The 26528-nt window shown below is 44.2% G+C and overlaps 1 protein-coding gene and 1 long non-coding RNA gene across 3 annotated transcripts; one reads left to right on the top strand and one right to left on the bottom strand.

The window, feature by feature from the left end:
- Positions 1 to 287: 287 nt before the first annotated feature.
- LOC310901484 lies at positions 288 to 2391 on the top strand. Its single transcript, XR_014585861.1, has 2 exons — positions 288 to 429; positions 1200 to 2391. It is a non-coding gene; the product is annotated as an uncharacterized lncRNA (long non-coding RNA).
- STAM2 (signal transducing adaptor molecule 2) lies at positions 1572 to 24920 on the bottom strand. 2 transcript variants are annotated; one of them, XM_083841111.1, is made up of 14 exons: positions 24771 to 24920; positions 17195 to 17279; positions 15776 to 15851; positions 15472 to 15567; positions 13234 to 13380; positions 11517 to 11586; positions 10958 to 11144; positions 9610 to 9704; positions 9112 to 9194; positions 8844 to 8931; positions 7994 to 8048; positions 7201 to 7354; positions 5506 to 5675; positions 1572 to 5272 (listed from the first exon to the last, which is right to left on the bottom strand). In XM_083841111.1, the coding sequence occupies exons 1-14, from the start codon at positions 24808 to 24810 to the stop codon at positions 5041 to 5043; spliced, it is 1578 nt and encodes a 525-aa protein (XP_083697237.1). In that variant the 5' UTR covers positions 24811 to 24920; the 3' UTR covers positions 1572 to 5040. The 2 variants fall into 2 exon arrangements, with proteins under 2 accessions (XP_083697237.1, XP_083697238.1); XM_083841112.1 differs by lacking the exon at positions 24771 to 24920 and adding an exon at positions 24391 to 24645.
- Between the last annotated feature and the right edge of the window lie 1608 nt (positions 24921 to 26528).

The following is a 26528-nucleotide window of genomic DNA, read 5'->3' as shown; positions in this document are numbered from 1 at the left end:
GTGCTTTAGCTACAAGTACATTACACCTCCCACTGAAATGAATGAGAAATGTGTGCATCTTTGAACTGATCCCACTTCTACTCCAGAAAGCTTTGAACGCAGACCAGCTCCCTTGGAAAATAACTTTTTCTCAACCAACTGGGAAAGGGATCAAGAAAGCAAGCTGCCAAAAGCATCAAAGCACCACCGTTTCTCCAACCTATGCGGTAGCAACTTTATTTATATTCTGAATTACGTTAGAGCTACCTTTTCCAGCCAGCTGCCATGACCTTTAAAGTTTGCGAAAACAATTAGTGCACCCAGATATCAGATGTGTGAAATCAAGGCAGCAATAAGGCAAACACCTACATAATAGGCTCTAATCATGCTCTGAAGGCTGCTGCCCACTGGCTCCATACAGAACACGCACACCTCTGCTGAAAGCCCAAGGTACGACAGGGTGAACACATTTCTTTCACACTATAGATGCAAACTGTAGATTTTAATTTTTTTTAAACCCTGGATGAAATTAGGCAGCCTGGTTTCTTTATCGGAGATGAATGTGGGTCATGAATGCTGTAGTCTAAATTAGATTATTTTTAAATTCACCTTAATCATTAAATAGGTACTAGTAAGGATACTTTTAACATTATTCTTGGTGTGGCTATGTGGCTCACTTCCCAGTTTAAGATACTGTCCAGAAAATTTACACACTCATCTCACTTCAGCGAGACATAGTCATGGTTGAGATTTGAAATGAAGAACAAAGCATTTGCCAGTAATTTAGTAAATGTGTTGGCTTCGTAAGGTTCAGAGGTGTAGTTTAAAGTAACCTGAAATCAAGCCAGTAGGATCAGTGCCTCAAAAGGGTGCTGTAAATAAGTGGTGGAGTGCAGCACGGTGCTTTGTGTCTAATAATGCCATCCTCAGGTGCAGCAGGCTCCTTGCACACATTGGTTTGGCATCCACTCACAGCCTCAGCAGAAGGCATCTTTAAAGCACAAGGATTTATTCTTACTTTGAGCTATGACTCCTTCTGGGTAATTCGTCTCTTTGAAAACCTATAATAAGCCCTAAGCAATTATGGTTCATTCTTAGGATGTGCGATACACTGCTCTTAAAATTTCATTGTGTGTGTTTTCTATATAAACGCCTTATCATTTGTGGCAATTGTGTGCGTTACCGTTTTCTTTACGGTTATTCTCCTCTGTTCCCCATAGCGGTTAACATAGGTATTGGTTAGCAACCAGCATGCAGCAGCACTCTAACCTGCTGAGCCCAGCTTACAGACAACCAAAGGTAACGAGCAAGGGTGCCCGAGTAGAGGAGCTCATCCAGCAGAGGTGAAATGCAGCACGGCTCTGAAATTAAGCTCGCCTCTTCCACAGCACTGGCGCTGCTGGGAGCGCGTGGGAGCGCGATGAGCTGGAGGTAAGTGGGCACACGGCTGAGCGGGCTGGGGAAGGAGGAAGGTGAAGGCTGCAGCACTGAAGTTCACGATTCACGCTGTGAGTGGCACCTCACGCAGCTTTTGCCTTGTCTTGCTGGCAAGGATTTAACCTGAGTAGTAAAGAGAAGACTCTTCGCCCGTGTTTGTTAAATAAACTTTGTTTTATTCACACAAGGCAATGCACACATATTGCAGACAGGAGGCCAAACGGATATTCCATTAAAACACATCCCCCATTCTTAATACTGCAAACTCTTTAAGATAATTTTCTGTAAGAACTGTGACGCATCTATTAACCAGTACATATTCACCTCAAACCCCAGGCAAAATAGAAGTAGAACCACAATCTGCATCCAAAATTCAGGCATGCCGTATGCTGGGGTCAGTTCGTTAGCTGGCAGACGTTACAATTCCAGTGGAGCCAGCAGAGAGATGAAAATCCGGAAGTGCTCAGACCCTGCCCCATTTACATTTCTTTTCCTTCATTTCTCATTTTCACTGATTCAAAACAGTTTCAGTCAGTTTCATGTAAAATTTAACTGGTAAGAGCCATAAATTCTAAAAAGTTATTAATTCGACAAATATATCACAGTGTTCAATGTAAGCAAGAGTAGTGCCTATTATGTCTTAGAAAAGATGCATAGATAAAAATAAGAAAAAACCCTTCCTATCAGAAAATAGTTACTGTAAGAGATTGCAGCTACAGCCAGGTCCTGCTCGGCACTCCTTTCTAAAGGACAGCCTTCAAAAGAATTACGGTTCCACAAGCCTATGGACATCAATGAACAAAAGCTAAATGAACACAGAACATTTTAAGGTCTACCTGTTACAGAAACAATTTTAATATTGTAATTTTTATACCAAATTTAATAGACAATGCATTTGTCACATCAAGGCCATACAAAATACCAATGAGTCTCAACACACACCTCTGAATGGTGGCATTACAGACATGAAATCATTGCTTTCAGTTGACTATAACTTAGACGTAATAGGTTGCCAATTCACACTAGAAGAAAATGTATCTAGCATCGATATTTTTAACATCCATGAAACAAATATTACAATAAAATTCTCATTATAAAGTTGCACAAACTTCTATGTTAACTATTAAGAGTTTATATGAAAAAGCAGAAGTTATCTACCCTTGATTCCTGTTATAAAACAGTAGGAATAAACCTAGTGTAGAAATCCGAAGTTAGATAAATCCTTTGGCAGCATGTTCAGTTACAATCAGGCCTTAAAAATAAATATGATAATGTATAGAAGTTTGAAGAGGAAAAACAGTTCCTATTAACACCAAAACCCTCTAAATACACTATTTTAATAATTAAATTATTTTACACTATCTACAAGTTGCATATCACAGAATTCAGAATATAAGAGATGACAATCACAAATCTGGCTTTTATATAAAATTTCAGGCTTTAACAGTATGCATATATGTAGTTGTGTAGAAAATCTCAGACAAATGAGTATATACATTATTTATATTCATAAAATAATTAGAAGTAATCAAATCACATCTGTCTAGCCATCTCCGCTTAGGATACTCAATATTTCTGCTGGATCAAAGTTTTGAATCCAATAAAAATACCTACCTTTATCTCATTTACTAATAAACATGGAAAATCTATATAAATGACAGCAAGGTCTAGTTTGATTATAAACCAATTTGGAACGAAATAAACTCTTACAAAAAATCTCAAAACAATAAGAATTTTGAACAGCAGCATTGAAATTAATTATTCCTCTTAACACAAGGAAAAAGTTATTGGAATACTTCAGTATTGCAACGTGTTATTTGTACTAAACTACTTCAGAGGGAAGTATACCAAAAATTAAAGTCATTTCAAAAGGAAAGATGATAGGTTCTTTCTAACTGCACAGATTTAAATAATGATTTAAAGAGCAGGTACTGAATCCCTTATTCCATAAGCACGAGGCTGCAATCGAATAAAGTCATGATACTAAGTAATTAAATAAAATGCAAAAGCAATGGAGGTGGCACTGAGTGAACGGTGGTTTTTATTACTCAGCAACAGTCTACAATCTGACAGTTCTCATTTGGTAGAAAAATTATACACCAAACATACTTATTTAGACATTTTTGGAGTTTCACACATTTAACAAGAAGATGTTTTATCAGTGATTTGCTTCCATTATTTTCTCAATCTAAAGATTATGACTCATCATAAAATTGTTAAAATATGTATAAATACGACTATGCTAAACTGAGTAGGTAAACAGGAGAATTAAGTGATTTTTTCAGAGGCTGAAACCATAAAAGAAAAAACATTCCTGAAAGGTAACTCAGCTCAACTGTTCCTCCTTAAAGGAAAAAAAAAAAAAAAGAACCTACCCATTAAAAAGTGCATCAGGGAAGAAATTCTTAGATTTCTTGTCTTAGCCACCAAATGCTTCACTTCCACAGTCCCAAGGCAATTCCTTTTCTAAGGACGTCTGATATTTTCAATATGCAGCCGTTCCTTGTATTAAATGAGGAGCACACTCACAAAGCACGCGTAGTCTGCCTATACGCAGGCTGTTAAATACACCTTTCCCAACTTGTTTAAGAGTTTCCCTCTGTAACCAGCGTTTATTTAGACACGTAAATGGCAGCAGCAAAAGGAAATCCTAGAGAGGCAAGAACCCCCTGGTCCCATACAGATGATTCCTGTTCCACTTGCCTCCCCAATGGAAATGGAACAAAGGTGGATTCTCAGTCTTAAGCTTCAAACATTCTTGATCCCCTCCTTTACCACACAGAAGTGCAGTTCTCCTTCACTTCTACATACAACAGAAAAAGGAAAAGAAAATACATTCTGTACAAGACCCTGGCTCAGCACCTCATATCCGGAGTACCCACAGTCTGCTGGGAGCATCCCTTGCGTGTACCACCTCTGCCAAAAGCAAGTTCAAGCAACCCCCCGCAATTTCTTTCAAGAGAAACACATCAAAGCTCTCTGTAGTTTCCCAAAATCTAATAGGCAGCACTGCAAAAACATCATCCCTCATACTTCTGTAGGTACATGGTCCTCTCCGTCACAGTATCAAATCATTTTCTCCTCCAGCTCTCCTCTGATTAACTCGTGCAGCTGTTCCAATTATCTAGCGCACACCGTGTCATAAAGCTCACAACAGCAGCACAGAGAGAAGGAGGTGTCTAAATCAGCAGAGATTTTCTGAAGCTACTTGGATAGAAAGATTACAGTGAGACACCAGAAGAGAGAATGCGTACTGAGAGCAACGCATACCACTGAGTATGCGTCCTCAAGTTTCCAGAAACACATTAAAAAGAAAATGATTTTTGGCCAATCTTTTTCCTATATTCAGACTCACAAACAGCGTTTCTTGAAACCACTGAACTAAGGGCTCAAAGTAATCTGAAATTATTTTAAACCGTTACCTAATCTAGTTCAAACTACCTTTAAGCAAACGATTAACGACCGGTTCTGATGTGTATTTTTACTCAGCATCACCCTAATGCACTAAGTTGGGTTACTTAAAAAGGAAAATGCATTTTGATATCTGTGACAGGTATTAATAAAAAAATCATTAGCTTCAGCAAATTGTATTCATTATTTTAGAAGTATGAGCCTGGTTTGTTTTTAAAGGAGGGGCTGTTGGTGGTAGTTTGTTTGTTGCTGCAGAACGGAATGAGCAGGAACTGCCATGGGATAACCTGGTCCTTGGGGCAAACTGGACGCGTTGTTCTGGTAGGCTGACATATCCACCGACACTCCCATCTGCTGCTGGCTGTAGGCAGCGGTGCTGGCAGCTGATGGAAGACCAGCATTCTGGTTCACGTACGTCTGGTTCAGCACAGAGTCTGGTCCTGGGCTGTAACGAAACAAACCGAACCAAATCTAACTCTGACAAGTTCACATCTATTTCTCTGATAAGCAGATTTGCAAGTGAGAATTTTGCCTAGCCCAAAAGCAATCTGTGTACCTTCAAAGCGGTTAAACAGCATTACACGTCACTGTAAATACCTCACGGAGATACAGCCTCTAGGCAAAGCAGTAAAATTACCATCAGGAATAGGATGACGGAAGAGTTTGCTGAAATGATACCTTAAATAGGCAGCTTGAGCAGGCTGAGTTGCTCCAGAAGAATTTATATTTTGAGGCAGAGACCTCAGCTGCCCCATCTGATCAGGTCCTAGGCCATAACCTGGGGAAATGGTGACTTGGTGAACACCCTGGATCATGTAGTTTCCACTAGGTGGCTGTACAGGATATGACTGTTAATTAAAAAAAAAAAGCATACCTTTTATTTTCAATTAAGCAGCAGCAAATGTGGCACAGAATACAATAAACAAATACATTAGGATTCCAAGGCTCAATGAACATCAACTTTCCAACAGCGTTCTAAAACCAACACATGCAACTTCTCCTAACACACGACTTGTGAATAGGCATCCTTTATTGCCATCAGCAGGCACCTTTTTCAAAAATGCCCTGCTAACAAGGTCTGTCCTTACTGTCTGGACGATCCTTTTGTATCACGTACAAGACCTTTGCCCCTCCCAGAAGCCTTGTTTCTTTTTCTGTAATCTCCCTTGACTTTACCATGTTCAGTCCTCACACATTTTGATGCACAAACACGGTTGAGTGGGATGAGCACCATACAAGATTTGTTATTTAATACATTTTGGGAATAAAAACAGAGGAATATTCTAAGACTAACATAAGAGGAAATTAAAAAAACTTTAGTTTCTGGCATCTCTGATTTAAGATAACACAAGTTTTCACTCAAAATTCAGATAGAGCAGGTGGTATAACATGCTTATGGAAGTCTGTACTGCTCTGTATTGCTTTTGGACTTGGGACAGTATAGGGACACTGAAGGAACAGACAGTTTTGTGTCAAGTAACTGTGCTAGGCCCAGCACGAGTAGCATTATCTCACATTTTCACTGCTGGAAGCATGTATCTTGAAAGAAATAGTAAACTCCCGTTGCCTTTTGGCTCATGTTACTTCTTAACCTCCAAATATACTGAATTTTTCATCATTACCAGAAGCTAAGGACATAGAATTACTTTAACTGACAGATTTTCAGATCTAGCAGTTGCTATGGCAACTATTCTTTATTCTTTTCCCACGGAACAATTAGCATTAAAGTAAAATTCACTTGAAGTAAAGACACTCATTCTGTGCTTTCTTTAAAAAAGGATCTTTAAAATCCCTCTCCCCTCTATTTTTGTTTTCTTAGGACACCAATATGGCACACAAGAGATACTGTAAATCCGTTTTGAGCAACTACACCCACTAATACAATACCTTTTTTTTCCCCCTTGGAAAAAAAGAGCTAAAACCAGATGAAGGTTTCTATACTTAGCAAAAGTGCACTGGGCTCATGATTAATGCACTAATATTCAAGTTCACTCACATCCCTGCTATTAGATAAGAAGGTAACATTTTACTTTAAGACTGAGAACATGACTCATCGCAAGAATATCCACCAAGCTGCTGAAACACACAATTCTCACTAGGAAAAAAAAATCACAGAAAGAATCTTAAGTATTTTCAATAAATCATCTTTATGTTAAAGTGAGCAAAATTAACATCTATAGCTTATTGTATGAGCAGGTAACTGCAAATTAAAGTACTCTGTTCTAGTGTATATTCTAAAGGCTATAGAAAGTCACCAGGCAATGTCAGATTGTTCGTAGGCTAGCAAGAAAGCCTACACTTCATTTTTGGTGTCATCTTTTTAAATAGGAATCTATATTAGGAAAGTCTCTATTTCCAGAAGAGGGTACTGACCTGCACTGAAACACCAGAAGATGTAGGTGGGTATTGTGCGGGATGGTGGAGTTTCGAGTAGGCTGAATACATCGGCGTTTCATTCATCAGTTTGTTATAGAGCTCCAAAGCTTCCAGAACTTTCACATTCAATTCAGATAATTCTGAATGTTTTCTGTTTCAAAACAAACGTATGCAAAACACTAAGTTGCTCTAACATCTAGTGTTAGATGGTAAAAAAGGAAAGTACTTCATTAAGCAGGTTTGAGCATGCATGAAAAAAAAATCTTGAAAGACAGATGGCTGATTTCTTGCACATCTGTATCATAAAATGGTCAGAATCCACCCCGTTCCTTCTACCAGTGAAGGAGAGCCCAAATGGTGAACCACCATCCTTCCCTAGCTGTAATAAAGCAGGCAACTCCACGACATTAATCAATTTTTCCTTTCACCATTAAATATCCCTGAGTCCGAGGGGAACGGGGTAATGATGCTGTTGAACAGATTTTCCTGTCACGGAGGGCAGCGAGCATCAGAATGAGGATGTCAAGTTCCAGACAGATAGACCAGCCTACAATCAAGTGCTAATACAAAATACACCAAGTAACTTATGCAGTATGCTTAGGAGAACAGCAACAAAACCTTAAGTACAGAAGTCCTGGTGTGAGTAGTAAATGTTAAAAAGTAAAAGCAGAATGGTCTAATTTTTTCTTGCAAGATTTTCTACCTTGGGAGATGAAGGAGAAAATTAAAATAAAAAATTAATACAATTTGAAGTATCAGTAAATCACGCAGAAGCTACATTCTGACTCACCTATCTATCTCTTCTAGTTTTTCGTCTATCATTGGACCCATTTGTTGGCAAATATCTGTAACGACAAAAGAGTCAAAGTAGTTAGCACACTTCACAATTGAATTTTAAATCCAGCCAAAATATACTTTAAGTACACTAAGCATAAAAATTGGACAGTGTCCCTAGTTATCAGGCGTGTCCAATTCCTCCAAACCAGAGGAGAAAAACACTTTGGTTATTCTGCTTTGTCATCCTCTCTTCACTTTCCCTCCACAAACAGAAGACTCCTGATGAAAACTACAGAAAATTTTGCATTTCTGCTTCCACCTCCAAGGTTTATGGTGTTCTCATCTTTTACTGGAATACTGCCTATGAATCTATCTAGGCCCCCTGTACTGAAGATATTCCCTTATTTTCCACTTTTTCCATTCTACAAAACTTTTTCCCCCCCCAAAGTACACTCAATTGTTCTTGCACACCTTGAACTACCCAGCTCTTAAGTGAGCTGAACTTCCCCTCCCCTCTTAGCAAGCAGTACTTTGGAGAAATTTTGACCGACAATTAATTGCTTATTTTATGTGGAGTTTTGATAGGTAGGTATTTCTTGCAAAGATCAGGCAGAGTATACTAGCTAGAAGCTAAGCAAATTGCTCTGTTAAACAGGGATTTAGCTTGAAAACTGTTAGAAAACACAGAGTTATACTTATATCCCCATGCTCCCTTTGTGAAATAAATTATTGTACAGCACACTGACAGTAGATACCCTGGTTTCTCTGAGCTTAACATAAATACAAAAGAATTACCAGCTTAATCGATGGAAAAGAATTGGGAGAAGAAATACAAGAATTAGCAAACTTAGTTCTCAAAGTACCTTCTGAGTCTAGAAGATCTGGAGAATCAAGCTTTAGATCTGTAGGATCTATACTCTGAAGTACCTGCAGTGTTTTATCCATCTTGTCCTGAAAGGTGGAAGATAAGGTTAACAACAGCTATTTCTGAAGCATGGCAGAGACTGTTTTAATTTTCGAATTAAAAAAGGTCTTTACATAAAAAAAAGTTCTCCTAACTGGCAGCATCAAAACGACGTCTTAATCTCTTAAAAATATCAGTACTTTTGTACACTTAAAGTGACTGCATACCTCGTCTATATATACAGGCTCAGGTTCTGCTTTCTTAATTTCTTCTGTAGTATCCTCAGGAACACAATTTTTATCCACAGTTGCTGCAAGAACAAACAGTAGTTTCTTTCCTGTGGCTGCGTTACTATGTTAACTTAAAGTACACATTTTAATTGCTTAGCATCAAATCTTTAAATGACATAGAAATTTGAGTAAGTATTTTAAGCAGTGATGCACCTAGCTGCTGGAGAAGTATTATGTTACTCTCTAAGAATTATGGCAAAATGAACTGAATTACTGCAACAGGGAGAAGGTAACAACTTACAATCAAAACGTATCATAAAAGTGAGCTACAGCAGTGGTATATGCTTGCTTGCTTGAAACAATGTCAGGATTTCTCCCTCAATTCTTTTCTTGGGCTGATTTCAGGAAATTATTTTGCTGGTGGGCTAATTAGTACTTCCACCATAAGGCCGCCTTTCTAAAAATAATGTGTCAGCTTTTTAGCAGGTAACTTACCTGCCTCAGGTTCAACATTTAAGTCAGAAGTCACAAAATTAGACGGAAACAATCCCACTCCTCTATGATTTTCACCTTTCCACCAATTGGCGTCACTGGGGAAATAAAGCCGCGTTACAAAACCCTGAACATCACCTCTGAGCATCAGCAACATTTTGCGCTTTTGACGGAAAACCTGTGATATCTGAGGCACTATTTCCCTAGGTGTCCGGTAACAGAGGTAAAGGAGGATGTCTGTACAGATTAGCAGCCCAGCAGCAAAGCCAAAAGCAGGAGCTGCGGAGGAGAGAGGGCGGGCTCGGGGGAAGTAAAACCATTTAGCAGCAATCACTGCAAGCTTAAAGCACAACTCCTCAGTTCTTCAGAGTGATTAGATGATAGCCCATTATAGCTTCACCTAGAAGTTTACAAGAAGTACACAAGTGGGGACTAACATTAGAAATATAATTAATCTGTCACAGCCTGTTAAATTAGAGCAGCGTTAGTAGGTTCTGCTTCTTAGCTATCGTTGGAGCAACAGTGACAAGAGTGACAATAACTACCTGAAGCACTTTTCCTCAGTTTTATTCCTAGCAAATGTGACGCTTGACAGCCAGAGATTCAACAATTTCTGGTATCAGCTGGAGTTCGGTACTGCAATGTGCATAACTATTCTTATGACGTTATAACCAATTAACATTTTAAAAGCTACAAATTGGACCTCCACCACAGAATGGTTATCTAATGAAATACACAGAGGTTCCGTCTGCACCAAAACCACCCTGAGGTCACAAACGGCAGTGACAACTGGGCCAGTGGCATGCAGTCGGTTCGGCTGGGCAGAGGCTACTTTCTCCTTGCCACTGGTATTTTATTTATTTATTTATTTTTATTATACAAAGCAGCAAGCCAAGCTTAACCAGGATGCTGTCCATCAGAATCACAGCATGCTGCTTCTCCATTGAACCTCAGCAGGCAAAGCAAGACAGCTGCACAGGAAAACTTCAGAGGGAAAAGGCAGCTTCCTTTGATTACAGCCACAGAAAGGCTCCAGCAGCATCAGATAGTGTTGCAGTGGCAGGGGAGGGAATCTGTTTTTAAGAAATGGGGGGACTCTGTTTTAAAATCACTGGAGAAATACATGAACTGGGGAAGGAGGGCAAGTCTGGCCTCAAAGAAATGTTAGATACAATTTTTTTAAAGGGTTTAAACAATTTGGGGTATGGAACAAATAGCAGAAGATAAAGATATTTGGGGAAGGCCAGAGTGACAATATATGTGCTTGTGGAAAAGAAAGCCCTGGGGGGAAAAAACTGCTAACGACACAACAGTTGTGGAATAAAGGCACCTTCATCTGAGCATGTTATACCTGTCATCCAAAACAAAAATAATTTCTCCACTTTTAAAGGTGAGCTCATTGTCCTCAACAGCTTCAAAGTCATAGAGAGCTCGCACCTTCCTTGCGTTCTGACTGGTTTGCTGAATTTCTGCAGATGGGTACAAGGATTTGGTTTCCATTTGTTGCTGTTTCTGCTCTTGCAATGACAATTCAATAGCTACAGTTAGGAGAGGAAAATAAAACAGGTAAGTCTGTATATTTTATCCCTGTATACAAAGGCAGTTTGCTTTCCTAATCAAAAGAAATATTTTAATAATATAAACATGGTCTTTATGTTTAATATTTTTTTCTCCAAACTATGAGCCATTTATTACATTTCAACAGCTTTACTCTGCCCTACAACAGAACGAAAAGGAAAGACATTAAAATGTTCCATAACTTGTGCATGATTAACATAAACTTTAATTCCCAACCTGCTGTGCCCTCGCGTTCAGTTCTTGCAGCAGAAGGGGGTGCAGCTTATTTCTATGCATTTTAACAAAACGCTCCAGAGCACAAGCCTAACCCAAGGCTGTGACTAGTAATTTACCTTTAGCTATATCTTCATCTTCTTTGTTTTTACTTAATGATGAACCATTCTTAGCAGCATTTGTGGTAGCCTGCAAATGTGTTAACAATAGAATAAGTTCATGGTACAAAGGAAGAAGAAAGCTCTATAATTATATACTTTAAAAATTAGTAATAAGTTGTTCCTGGTTAGTTGCCTTATCAGAAGGTTTCATTACCGACCCAAGATGATCTTCTAGATGAAAAAATTTACTGTTGTCCGGAATCTCACCCATGTTTTATTTTGTTTTCAGCAGCGAACAAAGTAAAATAAATAATGAGATCTCGTTTATTTAACAGATTTCATTTAAATACTTCCTCATTATTTAAATGAGTTCTGTTTAAATGACTACTCTTTTTGCCTTTGCCCTCCATACCTCCCCTCAAAAGGGAAGGAAAGCTCTTTGGAGTCCTACATTTGTGAAGACCCAAGTTATTAAGCTGCAGCTGGACTTGCTAACAAGTGGGATTTTTCTCCGTGTCACACCAGAAGACACCCTCAATCTCTGTTGTTGGGAGTGTGGAAACAAAAAGCGAATGTTAGGAGCTGCTGCCTTGACTAACTGAGTCTCCGCAACAGCACAGAGAAATCATTCCTAGAGTTTTCACTCCAACAAGGAAGTCATCCTGCAGGAATGAAGAACCTAGTTTCAGACACTGGGGTTATCAACGGTCCTAGAAAACAATTCTGTACAAGTATACCAGAAACTAACAAACCTCAGTGTTACTGTTTGCAGTGAAGTGTGTGAGGTAAAGACAAAGATGTAACTTCATATGTTTTCGTAGGAAAGAAAGCACAACTGGCTGCAGCTCTCTTTATCTTCCATGTTTCTACCATATGTTTTAATGCTCATCCTAGATTCAGAGGTGAAAACATCTTTGCAGAGAAAGGAAAGATGGTAAAAGTATTAAAAACAACTCTGTTTAATACAGAGGAAAGTAAACTTCACGTAAAGAAAACTCAACAGAAGTGACAGTTCTAATTTTTCAGGATTGACCTTCGCCTAACTCACATTGAACATAATATTTAGAAGCATCAATAATAAAGCGCAGAAAATAAGAAAACCTGTCACCATATCTGGCAGCTAGATGATCAGGCATAATACACCAGCAGAAGGAAAACACAGAGAGCAAGTGAGGTTAGGGACTGGAGCACCCACCACTGCAGAGCCAGGACAACTCCTGACACGGACAGAAAACTGAAACAGGAAATGGGGATTTAGAAAAGGAAAGCATAGCACAGAACAGATCATCTTCAAAGATGTCTCAGTTCCAGATACTGCCCTTTGTTTCATGAGGCTCTGTGAAGAAAAAAAAAAGATTTGTGCTCCAAGTCAGCAATTAGAACCATGAAACACCAAGTACAAAGTGTGGGTGTAGGATTGCTTAGAGTTAAGGCAACGACAGCTCGACAGAGCTCTAAAAAAATGATCTGAAGAAAGACAGATCTAAAACGAAACAACTCATGAGGACATCATGAAATAGCTATTAGTCTGTTCTTATTTTTCTTCAGAAGGCAAGGAAATATATAAGGCAGAATGAAATGAACCTCGGTATTGGGAGGCAACCAAACCAGAACAAGGATCCTACTCTCCTCTGATCAAAAGCACCTAAGATCTCTTGTGGACAGCTTTTCATTTTGTTCACTGCCAGAGGGCTAACAGGAGCAGAAGTACTAAGTATTCCTGACCAGCTTTTACCTGTGATCCAGCAGCAGGAAAAGTTACACCTTCTTCTTTTAAAGATTTAATTGTTGCGGATATTAAGCTGCACTGTGGGTCCTTCTGAAATTCTTCTGACCACTCCACCATCAGACTTTTCAGCTTCTCAGATACTTTTGGATGAGCCTAGAAGACAAAATTGCATAGAAAGGAATACTTCCACCTCAAAGTGAGGTGAAGTAGTTGTAAAACTTTATTACCAAAGCCTTTTTTTTTTATAAATACCCTTAATAATCAATTCATTGTATTCAATAAGAAAATTTTGAAAACATAACCTAGACTACATGACCTTTTATACATTGATTCAGATATTACAGACAGCGTGTTTAGCCTCTGGAGCATCCTCCTTCAACCCTTACAGCAATCCTCTGAGGCAAATTCTCTCGCACAGCCAAAACTTGGAATTTACAGGCAGTTCACCTGCACATACTGCTGTAATTTTAGTGGAGTCAATTTCAGGTGGTTAAAGAAAAAGACTGACAAACTTTTCAATTTTTCAAATGTTAGCCATGCTTCCACCTCAATAGTTTGGAGAGATTCAGGCTGCCTACCTCTATGCCCTTCTGTCCTCTATCCTCATCTGAATGATTTACAGCTACCCTAAATCCAGGCAGGACCACTGATTTTGTGCAACACTGCAAATTTTACCTGCTAACAACCTCATGCCAAGAGATAAACCACCTGAGAAAAGCGAGTCAGACTCACGCATCACCCTACTACATGGCTAAAGGACACACTTCTGAGCATACCTCAGAAGCACACCTTTAACCTGAGCTGCTGTTAATCTTCTAATAGCCTTAGAAAAAACATTGGAGCAAAAAGAGCAACACTTCATGACAGCAGCTAACATACGTGATTGTCATGCCAATGTTACAAGGGTAAAACGTGGACTAAGCATTTCAGACTCCATCCACTTTGTGGTTTTCCTTCCAATTAACAAAAAGACTACCATTTGAACCCAAGCCATCCAAACTAACACCAGGATACCTGCTGGTGAGCGAGGGTTCTGGGGCTGGTGGCCTCACCTCTATCTGCTTCAGCCTGCCTTGTACAGATGAAAGCTTTGGACTGCACAAAATGCTCCCATCTGAGTGTCCTTCAGACCACAGCGCAAGCCTGTGGCTCACCCACAAACACGCTGAACAGTAAGAACATTGACGAGTTTGGGCTCGAGCATGCATTTAATTGAAATAAACCATGTAGCCCAGTAGGTTCATTATCAGCACAAAGGTATTTGTTACACTTGTCTGAACTAATTTTCTTTCAGAGAAAAGGAGGAAGCACAATTTTATAGGCCCTCTGAGGATTCTTTCTCCAAATGGGCAAGGGACAGGGGAAAACACAAGTACTTCCCAACAACAAAATAATTTATGCTCCGGTAGGCGATTCTTCAGTGGGATTAGAGGTTTGTTTTTACATCCACAAGCACTGTCAGAGCATGAAGGTCAATGTTCTATTTCAGAATGGACCATGGCTAATGAGAATAAAGTGGAGGACTTCAAGACCTATTTTTCCACAGAAAGCAAGAAACAGAAGAGCCATGAACTCATTTTGCTTCCCAGCAATTTTATTAGTTTCCTTAATTGCTTTGCTCAACCTCTGATGATTCCAGGCCTCCCATATATTTGAAGACTATCTTCTTTAGTCATTTTTGTCTCCAACTGGAGCAGTAATTATGGTAAAGCAGGTTCTGCTTACTCAGTTCTTTACATCTAGATTTAGATCCCGTCAGCTGCTTGACCCCAACCATTTAGGTCTTCCTTTCTCGGTTAACTCTTCATCCAGTGTTCTGAGAATCTCTGGAAACTAAAGTTGTCTGAAGCCTTCCTCCTTTTCCTTGTAAAAATGTAATTTAACTTTCTCACTGTTTTCCCTTTGCACTTTAGCTTAAGAATTTCATTAAAGCCAAATAAAAACTCTTTTCAGGGAAAGCTGCCTTCATGACTATCAAATTAATTGGGCTTAGTAAGAGTCACAGATTATAATTAAAATTGCTCGTGTAATTTTGTTAAAATCTGGGGCAGGTAGTAAATGAAAATACACAAATTTCAGGGATAAGACAAACAGCCAGCAGCATCTGCAACTGCACCAAAACTAGAAAGTTTTATTAGCTAGCATATTAACTAGAGCATTAGTTTTGCCAGTTCTTTGCTACGATGAGAGAAAGCAAAGAAATCACCAAAATAATTCTCCCCCACAAAGTTACAAAATAATTACCTTGTTTATTATACCTCGAGCTTCACTAGCAAAATCACGAGAACACACTTCTAAGTGAAATATTTTTCCACAGTTTGATACACAGGCTCCTAAAAGCTGACAACAGAAATACAATGGTGAAGATGTATGACAACAATAATCCGAAATAAAAGCACGCATAGAAAAAGTTCAATCTTTGTTCAGCATGCACTCTCCCACTACTACCGCAGATACACAGAAAGGTATTAATTGATCAGTACACACTTCACAGCTCCATTACCTAAAGGAACAGAAAGGTTTTGGAAAACAGGGACAGTTTACTCACTGTAAGTGCTTGCAAAGCCACATGGGGAACTTTATGATTTACTCTCTTCATGATGGCTTTAAGGCAATCCTTTGCTCTACAAAAGGAACACAGGAAGTATTAGCGATAGATGTGACTGACCTAATTTGCAGAATGAATGAAACCAGCTACTCAAGTTTGGTAAGCAAACAAAACCGTCTCTATTTTAAGAAATGTAAATGGAACCTAACCTAAACTTTTCCCAGAGCAAGCCTGAAAAAAATATTTAACAACTTGCTTGCTCTTAAACGTGCTGAATTGGAGCAGACTCCATTTTTATGCTGACATTTTGTATTAGTTTCCATAGTACTGCTGACAGGTCACAAAGAGAGCATTTGCTACTACGTTGAGAAAACAGATTTGAAATAGACAATGAAAGAAATGTCTTTTCATTTATAAAAAATAACTCTGCAGCAGCAGTGACCTAATGGCTATTTAATTGGCTCCTGTAAAGGCTCTCTATAGATTTAATTTTAAAAACATTCACAGCTTGTTAGCTCTTGGATCCCATTTTCAAGACACCTGAATGTCAACACAAAAGAAACTTAAGTTTTTACAATCCCTTTTTCCCCTCTACAGATGTTTTCTAGCATTAAAGATTTTTAAAAAGGACTCAAAGAATATTCTGCACTTTTTTCCCTTGAGGACTGAAGATTCCCAGATTGAACAGATTCGCCATTCTTCCCTGTGGGACAGGACATAATTAATACAAAAAGAACTTTCTCAGTGTAGTACCCTTAAATACTACAAATAAATGATAAAAAATTAAGATCAGTTGAGAATTCAAGTATGTACCAGCTCAAGTTGACTACAGAATTTGAAACATTTTATCGCTCAAAAAGATTCCCTTAAAAATGAGCAGATCCTTTTGACAATTGTAAGATCACTGAAATACCACTTACATTTCTATATTACCACTTAGGCTAAACTGATCCAAATCAAGGTGGGCATTGACCTCAGTTTTTTCCTCTTTTCTCCTGTATCAGTCCCATCCTTTCTAATCAACAGACAGATAAATTCCTCATCATAAATAGCAAACTGTCCTAACTAGATTTTTTTTTCCAAAGAAACTAGTTCACCATTTCCTATTGACATAGCGCCTTCTCAAAAGGAATGCAAGATCATTAAATATAAATAACTTGGTCTACTGTGCAAAACCTCCTAACATTGGGATGCGTTCAACGTCTCCCAATTGCTCTACTGGAAATCTGGTTGGAATATTTCTTTTAAAGAATTTTAAAGCCAACTGCACACATCTGTAGAGCTTACAAAAGCATCAGATCAGTAGCATTTCCTGCATGTCTGACTACAATGAGCATTTTGAGGTGTGTTTCTTCTGAAACAGTATTCCTCTTCACAGGAAGATGAAATTACACGTCGTGATGCTGAGACACAGCTTACCCATTAGGAGTGCTGCCAACTTTGTCACATATATCCATAATAAGACCCCAGTCCTCGCTGGTGTTATATTCATTTGTAGCCTTTTCTGTAAAGAAAACCAAGACTGATTAAGCATAAAAATACCCGACTAAATTCAGATTCTAGTGAGCAAATACCTTCACAGCCATACAAAAAAGGAAACTCCCCATATAAAATGCTGAGAGGCAGTGTCTTCCAGAGTGCTAATTCCTCCTGTTTTATGAAGCATTCTGCATGTATTTTCATATGGGAAGACCAGCACGGGACTAAGGAATGCATTAAGTGTTTTAAAGATCCAAAAAGTGAAACAACTTCAAGTGTAATGCTGTAAATAATGAAAAACCTGCTTCTGTACACTTTGCTTGCTTACTCCAAGTTTAGGCCGTAACCCTAAGTTAGAGTTTACTCAAGGCCTTCCAATCTTTGCATTCAGGATATATTTCACACGGAAAATATATAAATTATGATATATTTCACACAGAAAATTTAATATATAATACATATTATGATTTTGCATATATGTATGATATATATTATATATCATATATAATTTCCTTTTTATTTCCAAGGAGAATAAATAAATCCTTTCAGACCTCTAAGGGAAAACCACCTCCTCCTTCAATAAACTTCTTACAACACTCCTCTACTAGATTTTTTCAAGAAATCTGAACGTCACAAGCGTAGAGAAATGAAAGCGACACGGAAGGATTACTGAAGGTCCCGAAAGCGGCCAACAAAAACCCAAACTGCTTTACGTAAAGAACATATCCCTACTTAACACTCACAGCGTTCCATTCGATGTTAGCAGACAAGGGATAACGTCATTTATTTGTGCCTCCCCTTTGACTTTTTGCTAGAACCATGTTATTTTAATGCCATGTAAATATGACAGCTCCATTAAAACAACTCATGAGAGCAATATTTTATGCATTACATCTGCCACCTTACGATTTAATTTTAACACGCCACTTTAGTATTTTGACTAAGCCCAAAGGTAAGAGCTTTCAGATTTTTACGCCACGTAGTAATTCCATCAGAACGCACTCCATAAACGATCCTGGCAATATCATAATTACTACTTTTACAGCATTTTGAGTAAGAGAAGTCACCAAGTCCCTTAGTGACTGAGCACTTTAAAGGCTATTTAGCAGATTAAAGCAGCACATCATGGTCACTAACTATTAACACGACGGCGCTCTGCGACAGCTGCTGGTCCAAAATGACACGGCCTGCTGACAGCAGCACTACCCCGAATAAATGCATTTTCGGGTGTGCAGCTAAGCGTCTTCTCTGATAACCAGCTCCACCGCTCAGTTCTGCAGCCAGGAGCTGCAACAAACACCCCCTGGCAGCGGAGCGGCCTCCACAAAGAGAACTCGAGCACAGCGGAGCCCCCGAAACCTTCCATTACAGAGGTAAAAGCAGACCAAGGAGGGGGAATGGAAGCTGGCAATTTTGGCCACACGTTATCTTCACAGGTTGGAATTACTCTTCAAGGGAAGCAAACGCTGCTTGAAAGCACGTTCCTACAGCACAAAGCTCCTTAAAATACTTCCCCAGAAAAGACGTAAGTGTTGGATTTTCTTTTAAGTGCCTCAATATTTTTAGGACACTAAAACTAAACTAATTGCTTGTTCTTGAAAATAAAGGAGGGCCTGCAATTTTAAGCTGCCTAACATGCCATTTATTTTTAAAAAAGCAAAACAAAGAACCCCTGTATGCAGGGCATTGCCTGGGTATGTGAACTGCAAGTACTGAACCAGCACAAAGGAGACACCAGGAGCAGCACAACGCAACGCTCGCCGCACACAGCTTCAGCCTGCTGTTCGCTGTGAAGGCCCACCAGCTGAAGTCGCGTTTTTAAAAGCATCACCTTGCACGCCTCCATCCCCGGGGTGCAAATCCTGCCATCAGGACTTGCCAGCCAAATTAATCCGTCTCATCCAGTGACAGCAGCAGCAGCTGTGCCCACAAAACCAGCACCAATGCCTACACAACAGGCCGGGCACATCCCGCTGCCTTGCGGCACCCCCAGCTGAAAGCTGTTTCTGCTCTGAACCCCCAGGTGTCCGCTACAGACACCTCTTTGTCCACGAGCAAAAAGACAACGGTGAACACCAAGAAGCGGTGGTAGGTCAAGAGAAAGGCATGGAAGCTGAGAAAACACAGGGTTGTGTTTCACGCCCGAGTCTTTGGAGCCTCAAAACACCACAGACAGCAGCGACCAACTCTGCACCTTGTTTCTTCCAGTCCCAGCAACGCCCCCTGCCTCAGGAGGATGCAAACTCACCTGAGACACAGGAGCGCTTTGATACAGGCGGGCACAGCTAGCAAAGCAAGCCTGCAGACAGGCACCGCCACGTGTCCGAGTGTTATCACCTCACTGACACCAAAACCCCAAACGCAGACCGCTACACTTCCCTCTTCCTCCACCCCCTTCTCTTTCCCTCCACTACACTCCTTTTAAAATGGAAAAGGAATCAAATCAGGTAACTAACTTCTGGAGAGGTTCTTTAAAAAAAAAAGAACATAACAGCATCCATAAAATGCACCTAAGGTGCTTTGACAGACACAGACCTGTTGGGTTTGCAAAAGCCACCTCTTCTGAAACAGCGCAGCGAAGAGCTGGACTGAAACAGACACGTGGGCACGGGCAGGTAGGACACGCAGGGCACTTGGGTTGCTTACAGGCCAGTCAGAGTGCAAGCCTGTAAGCCGAGGGCGCAGCGTAAACACTTCTTGTGCGTACTTGTGAGCACACAGCCGCGTGCCAAACGCAGGGCCCTCCTCCCAGCCCCACGCACGCCGCTCCACGGGCAGACGCGGTCCCGCTGGCAGCGAGGAGGCCGCCCTACAGCAATCTCGTACAGCTTCTGAGGTTTCCTTCCTTGCCAGCATGACGAATTAACAGCATCTGTCTTCTTGCTTACCACGAGCTCCAGCTGAAGAATCATCTCGAAGAGTAACTGCTCTGCAGATGCCGAGGTGGGGACCTTGATCAGAGGAAACGGATGTGGGAAGGTGCCTTTTCCAAGGTTCCTTCAGTGCTAGGAGAACACAAACCTAAAACACCTAACAGCTTGTGCTCCGTAGCTCTCCAGCCGATGAAGGAACACCAGGCTCGAGCTTAGTTTTACAGGAGCGGTGGTAAAAGTACAACGTGTTTATTTGTGTTGCTGCTTGGAATATTTTCAAAAAAATTAAAGACTGCAACACGATTAATCGCTTTGAACTGGATCGGCTCCCCGATCTGATGTGATCTGCCACGCAGCTGCGGGAAAAACCGTGCCAATGCAGGAGAGGAGACAGTGCGAGGATGAGCAGCTGGGGAGGGGAGGGGACGGGAGCCCTTCGCTGGTACTGCTGCCAAAGGAAGGACTGCTGGGCAAGGTGCTGCCTTGGAACACGGCCTGCGGCTCCCATAGGAAAGAAGGTAACGCCTCACCAACGCCCCGCTGCTGCGCACCGTGCCAGGGCCCCCCCGGTGCCCAGGGCCCCTGGACGGGGAGCTGACCGTCCCGCCTTCCAGCCTCATCGCACCGGCTCTCCTCCCCTTTATTCCCCACGCAGGGGACAGGTAACACGCAAAAACAAGGGTCCAGCGCGGGGACCCATCAGGAGAAATCCCTGCCGGGGGAAGCAGCGTGCCGCTGGTGCCTACCCGGAGCGTTTCTCACCGTTCCGCAGACCTCTTGCTGGTGAATTTAGCTGGAGCTCCGCGTCCCGCTGCACACACGGCACCTCGCACCGACGGGGAAATCGGCAACGCTGGCCGCTGACAGCAAGCCCTCGCTGCTGCCCGGCGCGCAGCCTTCGAACGTGTGCAGTGTTTTGTTATTCTGCCCTCAGCTCCCTCGAGCAAGGCTTGCCGACAATGCCAAACAACACGTCGGCTAAGAAAATAAACACTCAAATGCAACAATTTTTTTCCCCCCGCGTCAATTTTTACACTAGAAATCGAGAAAACCAAGCAGTCACACGGGGACTTGGCGCAAGGAGCCTTCCAGCTTGATGTGACGTTAGTTAAAGCCTGATCACTGAAACGACAACCTTCTGGAGGCTGATTTGCCTCCAAAACATACGTGAAATAAAAAATTGTAGGCATAATCAATCTTGTATTTGGAGTTTGACGTAGCACCACTCTAAGTTTGTAAAAACAGAGCCAGAATAACAAAAGTGAAAGGTTAAAAACTGGAGGCCCGCTCCTGACTGCTGGCTTTCGGAAGAGAAACCAGAACCACACAAACACATTTCTGGAAACCCAAAACGTAATCCTACACCTTCTGTTGTTCGCCTTGCCTTTGCATACCCAAACCAGAGAAGAGCAAAAGAAGCCGCCTAGCTTTGACTTCACGAGCGATTATGAAGATGAGCCCTGTGCTCATGAGACTTGCACTTCCAGTAACGCTGCACGGCCCACTTGGTCCTCGCTGAACGGCAGCCCTGGTTGTAACGACCCTGGTAATTAACTGAATGACCCTGGGTAATTAGCTGCTCAACCCCACGGAAAGAGTGGGGGAACCCCTCGGGCTGAAAATGCCCCTCAGGACCACCGCACCCCACTGCTGCCCCGTCCCTTGGGGCCCCTCCACATGGGACCCCAGCCCTGCCCCGTGCCCCGTGCCCCCCGCCTGGCTGAATTCTTCCCCAGCACCCCACCTAAGGCTCCCCTAGCACAGCACCGCTCTTCTCCCCTCCCTCGCGTCCCCTTGCAAAGAACTGGACTGACCAAAGGGAGCTCTGAGAGACCTTTTTGCAGGGAAAACCCAGTCCAGCGAGCAGGCTTCCCGGGATACTTTTCCCCAAAAAGCTGCCCTGACATTTTGTTTCGAGTCAATTGGCCACCAGCCCAAAAAGCAAACAACTCCCAACGTCGGTCTGAAAGCTACAAAACCCTGGAAGTTCTCAATAACCACGTCTTGCACCAAACAAACAAACACGGAGTTGCAGATTCAGAGGCCAGGAAGCTGAGTCACTCAAAGGAAGATAAAGTCCGAGGGCTTGAGAAGATTTAAAGAAGTGAAAGAGAGAAATATCCAAGCACCAATGACACCAAAACCCGCAACCAGCTTGTCCTCAAACATCTGCGAGGCCTTACACCAAGCGCTGAAGCAAGAATTATCCCTGCGAAATGAAAGGGGAGGCGACGAGTTCCAGCAGAAGGCAGGTGGTGTTCCCGGGAGGGCACCTTCCCTGGGGTTAATTCAAGCACCAGCTGCTCCGCTCAGACGGCAGAGCGGTATTTCAGAGGAAGCCACGTGCAAGTTATTAGCCACAGCTCCTGGCTCGCTCCGCAACGCGAGGAAGGCGAGCTGGGATGTACAGCGCTCCCAGGGCGGGGAGCGTTTACTTCCCGAGCGCCTCGAGAATCGCTCTGGAAAGCAACACTGCAAACCCTGGCTGACACTGACCGCGGGAGGAAGGGTCACAGGGACGCCAGCAGAAAGCTGGGAGGCGTCTCCGACGAGAGGGAGGACTAACGCATCGTGTAAGGAGAAACATAAAGCTATCAGGGCTGGATTGGACAGCCAAAGGTGACAGTTAGCAGGACAGAACACGAACTCAGAGTCGATTAAAGATCCTCCTAGAAACATGAGCTCGGCGGCTGGAAACGAGAGGAGAATGACAGGCACGCGGAGTTCTGGCACAGGAAGACACGGGCCGCCAAGGTAAGGCGGCACAAAGAGGCAGGTACAGCACCAGAACCAAACACCCCAGGCAAACGCTCCAGCAAAGGCCGAGGAAACAAAAATCACCAAGTCACCAGCCACCCGTGACCCCGCGGGCAGGTCTGGGAGTCATTCAAGCTACACAAAGACTTCCTGCTCCCCTGGCGTGCTCACAGGCTCACGACAGCAGGCTAGCTGCTCGCAAGCTGAGGCGGCGCAGACTCTTCTCCGCTGGAGGAAGAGCTACTTGAGAGCCAAAGGCTGTGACAGCAAGGGTTGTGCTGGAGAACAGCACGTGCGAATGAACAACCTACGAAGAGCACCAGGCAGGAAATGAAATCGCTTCTAACCCTGTAAAGAACTCAGGCACCGGGCTAGCCTCTCAACAAGAGAAACAGCCGAAGGAAAGCAAACTCCTCCGAAACCGTCCCAGAGGTTAACCCCGTGGGACCGCAGCTAGAGGCGAGGCAGCAGCCAGGAGCTGAGGCTGCAGGCAGCCCTGCCGAAAAGCAGGCGCGCACGTTTCGGACCACGAAAACAAAACCAGCTGTGGCAGAGCGAGGGAGCGCTTATCTACGCTTTCTAGAGGTGCCCTGAGAAAACCGCAGCACGAAGCATATGGGCTGAGGAGATAGCTGCATCGACCCGACCTGTCGCTGCCCCCAGCAGCGGGGCCCTGCTCTTCCCTGGGACCTTTTCAGGGGAGCCCTGCCCCTCGCTTTCACCAGCACTTTGCAGCCCTCGATGATTTAAATTGCCGAATTTCCAAACTCGTCTCCTTCACAGATGATCCAACGCGTCGGCCAAATAGCTCTGTGAAATAAGTTTTGTGCCAAAACGCGCGAGTTAAAGCGGCTCAGTGGGGAATTCAAACGATCTGGGTGGAGGAGAACACGGGAGAGGAGCTCTCCTTCCCTGCAGCACCAGGACGTCGGCTGGGCTCACCTACGTGCTTGGTACATACCTTATTTCTTAAACAAAAAGAAGAAAAAACAGTAATATAAAAGAGTTATATCCTAACAGAAGCAGTATGTGCAAGCAGTTATGCCTGGTAGCTATAAGGCAAAGTTTAAGAAAGTGCAAGCGCACAGACTGCCACCCTTGCAACACTACAGAAAATACATTGCTATAAAAATATGGCATATAAAAGAACACTCCTGAAGCATTTGGGTTTGGCAACAAACACTGCACGCAGCTGCGACAGTCCCAGGTCAAAAAACCTTCAGTGGTGCAGGTACAGCAGCTGGAGCCACGTGAAGGGTGACCCCGGACACACACAAACCCCACGAGGTGTCCCAAACAACCCGACTGTGCGGCTGGCCCGGCGAGCTCCTGCTTTCATTGCAATCGCGGCTCGACGCTGGAGTCCCACCGGGGTTTGGGGAGGGCAGGCAGGCAGGGGACTGGGCATCCCAACTGCGAAGGCTCCCTGGGACCGTGGCAGGCTTGGGGCAAGCAGGAGAGGGGCGCTGAGGGCCGCTGCCCCCAGCCCTTCCCACCTGCACGTACCGCGGCCTTGCCAAAAATCCCACGGACGCCCAACTCCTCTTCACCTGAAGCTCCAGCCTGACAGAAGGCACAAACCTGACCCTCGCAGGTAGCTTTTTAATTTCCTTTTTCGGCGCCCTAAGCCAAAAATGGCGCTTTTTTTGGTGTTTTTTTTTTTTTTTTTGGAGAAAACCAGACGACAACCCGCAGCTGAGGCGAGGAAGCAGCGGCCGAGGCAGACGGGCCCAGCGGGGCTGAGGCAGCGCCCTCGGCCTGCCCGCGGCCACCTCAGCCCGGTACGGCCCGGCGCGGCCCGGGCCCCGCCACCAGGCCTCGCTCCGCCGCGGGGCTGCGGCCGCGCGTCCCCCGCCCCCCTCCCACCCTCCCGGGCGCTCTCTCACCCACGTCCTGCTCGAAGGGGTTGGCGGCGAACAGCGGCATGGCGGCGGCAGCGCCCCCCCCGGCCCGGCCCCGCTCCTCCGCCGCCAGCACCGGGCAGCGCCCGCCCCGCCGCCAGGCCCCCGCGGCTGCCCGCGCCGCGCCTGAGGGCGGCACTGCGGCAGCGGGCAGGCGTTCGCCGGGGCAGCCCGGCGGCACGGGGGCCTCGCGGCGGCGCCGTGCGGAGGCCACGCCCCTCGAGTCACAGGCCACGCCCCCTGCTCCGTAGGCCACGCCCCGCCGCATAGGCCACACCCCCGGATCAATAGGCCACGCCCCTGCCGCTGCTGGTGTGACGTCACGGGCGGGCGCCATCTTGTGGCGGTGCGGGGCCGGGCGGTGTCGCTGCCCCGCCGCCATGTTGGCTGCCCCCTCGGGGCGCGGTTACCGGGCGCTACCTTATCCCCCTCAGCTGCGGGGTGCGCGGTTAAAGCTCCTGTAAAAGCACAAAGGCCAAAGCTGAGGGGCTCGGAGTGCTGCACGGGGCCTGGGGTGGCCTGGGGAGGCCCCTCAGAGCCCCCTGCTGTTGTGCCCCGTGAGGGGCTCACCCACGGGGAGCACCCCCTGGCGTGACTGTGAGGGAATAAATAACGATTACATACTGCAATGTAAAGGAATTGTGAGGGAATAATTAAAGGTTATACACTAGGAACCGGGTTTCACTTGAAGAATATACCAGAGTATACCGATATTCCTTCAGGAGGTGCCGGCACCTCAGCACGCTGCGTGTCAGCAGCACCTGTCCCCAGGCCCTGAGCTCCTGCGGCCGCACGGTGGCCCCGGGCAGCGGCAGCGGGGCTGGCCGAGCCGTGCCGGGCCGAGCCGGTCCGTGCCGAGCCGGGCCGGTCCGTGCCGAGCCGAGCCGAGCCGTGCCAGGCCGCCGGCAGGCTGCAGGGGGCGCCGCCGGCTCGCTGCGGCGGGGCTGAGGTGAGCCGGCGGAGGCGGTGGTGGCAGGGCAGCGCGGGGCGGAATGCCTCTGCTCCGCCTCAAGTTCAGTATCTGGATCGAAACTTGGGAGATTTCAGTCAGTGAATCAGGCTTGGGTGTCTTCTCCATTTCCTAAAATACCACAGTGCTGTCTCTGTCATCCTGACGTGGAATCAAATGAGATGTTTCTCGTACGTTCACTCCATTTATTATCTGGTCGTGGTGGGACGCAGCACCTGAGAGCTGTCACGCTTCTAGAGGTGAAGGATGGGGAAGGAGCGCCGGTGCTGGGCCCCTCACCTTCCAGCAGCTGTGCACAGTCCAGAAGCATCTACGGAACTCCTGCTCTAGGTGACAGCACAACCAAAGCCACAGGACATTTCCCGATGGCCCTTAGTAAACCCAAATTCCTCGGTAAATAATTAAATCCGCAGTAATAACAAGACACGGGAGGAGAAAAGAAAAAAAAAAATAGGGCTCTGCCAATTATTTGAGTCCTGCAGGAACAAGCTGTTCATTAAGAAGAACTCCTAGGAAGCCCTACCGAGGAGGACAGAAAAACAACTATAAAAAAAAAAAGTTACTTCTGAACTCGTTTCTCCGGACCAAATCTGGCAGTGTGCTCCCCCCGAGCAGCGAGCAGGCCGTGCCCCCGCGCCGGCTGCTGTGCCGTCACGAGGACCACCTGCAGGCTCTGGTGCCTGTATCAGCGACGGACCGGCTTCTGCTCGCTCTGCGCTGCCCTGTCACACATCAAAGGGGCCCACTCTGAGCTTCCCACGTCACTTTTACAA

This window comes from Anser anser (genome assembly GCF_964211835.1).
Source record: "Anser anser genome assembly, chromosome: 6".
Lineage (NCBI taxonomy): Eukaryota > Metazoa > Chordata > Aves > Anseriformes > Anatidae > Anser > Anser anser.
The sequence above is the reverse complement of the archived record's forward strand: the minus strand, read 5'-3'. Positions and strand labels throughout refer to the sequence as shown.